The 4,186-nt window shown below is 44.0% G+C and overlaps 1 protein-coding gene across 1 annotated transcript; it reads left to right on the top strand.

Moving 5' to 3' along the window:
* The first annotated feature begins 631 nt into the window (after window positions 1-631).
* LOC139384870 (DNA ligase 1-like) lies at window positions 632-3,872 on the top strand. The gene is made up of 6 exons (XM_071129768.1): window positions 632-1,745; window positions 1,871-2,001; window positions 2,482-2,638; window positions 2,735-2,859; window positions 3,015-3,101; window positions 3,205-3,872. The coding sequence occupies exons 1-6, from the start codon at window positions 1,352-1,354 to the stop codon at window positions 3,745-3,747; spliced, it is 1,437 nt and encodes a 478-aa protein (XP_070985869.1). The 5' UTR covers window positions 632-1,351; the 3' UTR covers window positions 3,748-3,872.
* The last annotated feature ends 314 nt before the right edge of the window (window positions 3,873-4,186 follow it).

Below are 4,186 nucleotides of genomic sequence, written 5' to 3'. Positions count from 1 at the left end.
GAGTTTCACCATCGCCGGATCGCCCTTCACTTCGCCCTCTGGGTCGTTCACTACACTCTGCTCTCCTGCACCTGACTTTGCCTCCCGTACACACCTTTGGCACGTTACAGTTATCTATGAACATTTGAATATCTTGGCTATGTTCTGTTACAATCTCCACCCGGCACAGCCAGAAGAGTACTGGCCACACCTCGTAGCCTGGTTCGTCTCTAGGTTTCTTCCTAGGTTCTGGCCTTTCTAGGGAGTTTTTCCTAGCCATCGTGCTTCTACACCTGCATTGCTTGCTGTTTGGGGGTTTAGGCTGGGTATCTGTACAGCACTTTGAGATATCAGCAGATGTACGAAGGGCTTCATAAATACATTTGATTTGATTTATAAATACATTTGATTTGACAGACAGGCTCTATTACGGTCTGTCAGCTGCTGTTTTTGCTGGCCCTGTCTTTACCCTGCTCATAGGACATGATGGACAGTGTGTGTGTGTCCGTGTCTTCAGTAATGTGTGTGTGCATGCGTTCTTAGAAATGCATGCGTGGTTGCGTGTTTGTGTGTGTGTGTGTGTGTGTGTGCATGTGGTGTGTGTTTGTGCGTGCATACCTGCAAACCTATCGTTAGTGGTCTGAGTGAAATGGATAAACTACTGTGATACATCCAGGTGCCTCCAGAGGTGTTAGCCTATCATGTTCTGTGAGCTTTTATCACTAATCACCTCTGCTGATGACACACAGAGTAATTATCAGGCTGACATGTAGCACTTAAAAGCTGACACTAACAGGTGCTGAGCCAGGGAGGCTTGCTGTCTCTAATGCTACATGTGGCGGCGATCTGCTTTTAATAGTGCAAACATAGAGGAGGTATGAATAGACGTGTTGTCATGACTCTTACCCATTGTGCTGCATGTATTCACTGAGTCGACTCTTGGACTACAACAACATTGTATTCTGATTGCCAACAGTAGTAGTCTGTTGAATGTGGCACTTGATAATCAACTGTATAATCATACTCATTGTGGAGTGATTGACCTGTGCTCAGCCAATCTCTCCTTGCAACATGATGCAGGCAAATTATGAGAAAATCAACTGCTGCAATAGGGTGAAGGCAGAGGTTGAATATGAGTACAGGCAGAGAGAGAGAGGTAGAGAGAAGGAAAGAGAGAGACAGACATACAGTGGTAGGATCTTAATTTGATCCAGCAGGAAAATACAGACATACAAGCAGACTAGGTCCATAGAAATAGGCCGTTCCAGTGTTCTGGGTGGATATGTGGATAGGTAACTAACTTGATGATGTCACAATGCCCCTTTACCAGGGAAGGAGAACTAGTTGTTATAAGGGAACATTATGAGGTAACATGTTGCCACGGAAACACACTTATGTCATAATATCAGACCACATTAAAACGGTCAGACAAGCTCAGGTAGAGCGCATTAGCTACATTCGAACGATCTCTCAAACTATAACTGATTTGATTGATTACAACGGTACACTACCTTGTCGTGACATGGGTCAGAGACTAAGTGACCCTGTCCCTGAGGTATCCCATAGGGAGAAACCAAAGGAGACACAGGAACATAAAGATAAACCCAAGGAGAAGAGGATCCCTCAAGCCCTGACCTTTCTTCAGCTGTTTACACTGCTGAGCTGCGTCAATGTGAAGAAAACACCCTTTGATCCCTCCCAGAGTGGTGATGGGAGAAAGGGAACAACGATAAACGATACAAACAACAATAATGACTCTGAAACTGGTGAGTGTTAGGAGGTGTATATTGATTAGTGCTGCTACATAGTACAATTATCTAGGCTTGACTTGGAAAAAAACAGGTCATGTGTCTTAGAAATGTTTCACTTACAGACTTGGACTACTCTGCAGGTGACGTGAAAAGGATCAAGGACAAGAGTAAAGGAAAGGTTGGAGGAGAGAAACATAGCATTGAATCTCAGGAGCACAAATGCAGAACGACACAGGAAAAAGAAAAAGACATTAAACAAAGACCTAACTCGGTAAGACATCCAAACTTGCTTATTAATGAGGATTAACAATGCATTTGACAACTGATAATGACCACAATAAGGAACACAGCATATTGTGTTGAATCTGATTCTTTGACATGGCTTGACAAATGTGAAAATGTCACAATGCCCCCTTCGGATGGGGTAGGCCCTAATAGTTATTAGGAAAGGTCTAAACAGAATCCATGGAACGTCCCAACTCTGACCTTTGACGTTGAAATTGAAATGGTTAAGGTAAGGGTTAGGGTTAAGGTAGGGGTTAAGGTTAGGGTTAAGGTAGGGACGTCCCAAGGATCACGGACAGCACTAACCCTAGTTATTATGGGGTAACATTTTGACATGGAAACACACTTAGGAAATAACATTTGTTGCCAATCAAGCTAGAGCTCATTGGCTACGTATATTCAACATTAATATTGTAGTTTGAAATGTCAGTAGATTTCTAACTGATGTACTGATTGCGACACTGAGGTCTCCCCTGAGGAGCAAGCAAAGGAGACCCAGCAGAAAGAGAAGAAGAAGAGCATCCATCCAGCTGTGGCGGCCCTGCAGCTGTTCACTCTCTTCTGCTGTGGTGGGAAAGTCAAGCTGAGGAAGGACCAGGACAACGATAATGCATCTGATACTGGTGAGTGTTATGGGGTGTCTGCTGATTAGATATAGAATGAGATTGGCTTCACTTGGAAGAACGTGTCTTCAAAATCAAAATGTCTAATCTACACAGGTTCAGACTTGTCTGGAGGTGATGTTACAACCAAAAGGGTCAAGGACAATAGTAATGGAAAGGTGGGCAGGGAGAAAGACCGGACTGAAGTTCAGCTGTTGAAATCATCTCAGGACCACGAACCCGTAAGTACAACACCAGAAACAGACAAGGGAACTAATTCAGGACAAAGACCTAACTCTGTGAGACAACCAAACATGCTGTATCATATTTTATTGTGAGCAAAAGATCTTTCCCATAATGCTGTGTTATCATTGGGTGTTACAATTGTGTTGTGCAGGAAAATCGAAGGACACCCCGGCAAGTGAAGACCCCTGTGGAGGAAATGTACATAAGACCTGACTCTCCGACTCTACCACGTGCCCACGTAAGTTACTGAAACCTAAATTACTATACGGACAGACAGAGATTAAAGCATCTAGACAATTTCCCCTCTGACCTCAACCTAACCACCCTTTTCCTCCGGGTAGAGCTCCCTCTCTCAGTTTTCCCTGGCTCGGAACCTGGCCATCCTCCCGCTGGAGTGGCAGCTACCCGGAGTCCCTCTGCCCACCTCGTCTATGGCAACTAGGACAGAGAGAACCCCATCCTCTACCAACACTTCGACACATGCGCAGATGGAAACACAGACATCAGATATGAACACAGACACACAGACCACTTCTACCTCTCAGAGCCAGATCTCCATGGTCTCATCGGAGACCATGATAGATCTTCACACGTCAGACTCCATTAACCAGACCTCCACTCTTGACATGGCACTGACCCCTGAGAGCACTAAGGACATGATCACTACTGATGAGGATGTGAAGGATGACTCTGCTAAAGATTTGATCTCCACCCTAACAGACACCTCTATGGAGAAATCCATCAGTGAGACCAGCCTGAAAGACCTCATTGCTGAGTATGAAGATGACAATGAGCTGAAGGATATGGCTGCCTCCGCTACCCCTGCTACTGATAATGACAATGAGGATGCAATGCTGCTGGAGATTGCAGCACTTTTTGACTGATTACATGTTGACAGTGGAGACCGAGCTGCCTCTGCATCTCTGAAGAGCCAATAGACCTAATGAACATTTCAATGTAGCAAAAGCTATACTTTGATCAATTAATAAAACATTTTTTCTGCAGCAAATTTTCACTACGGTTGATATGTGACGCAGCATGTTTAGATTAGACCTATTTGTTTGAATTCACCAAAAATAATAAATATTACTGCCAAGGGAACAATCAAACTACTACAGGTAGGGGAGAGTGAATATATCAGCATAGAGTTCATTTGGACAATAATGATCCATAAGCATATTGCATTCTGTAATGTATGAAATAACATTCACCCACAGCGAATACAAATCAGACGTGTTCTATTTTCTCCCTCTGTCCTTCCCTCCCACATCCTGATGAGGTTTAGATCGTCATGTTATCCAGCCCTTAAACTGTTTAGCATTT

The sequence above is a fragment of the Oncorhynchus clarkii genome, chromosome 26 (assembly GCF_045791955.1).
Source record: "Oncorhynchus clarkii lewisi isolate Uvic-CL-2024 chromosome 26, UVic_Ocla_1.0, whole genome shotgun sequence".
NCBI lineage: Eukaryota > Metazoa > Chordata > Actinopteri > Salmoniformes > Salmonidae > Oncorhynchus > Oncorhynchus clarkii.
Note: the sequence above shows the minus strand (reverse complement) of the source record. Positions and strands in the feature narration are given on the sequence as shown.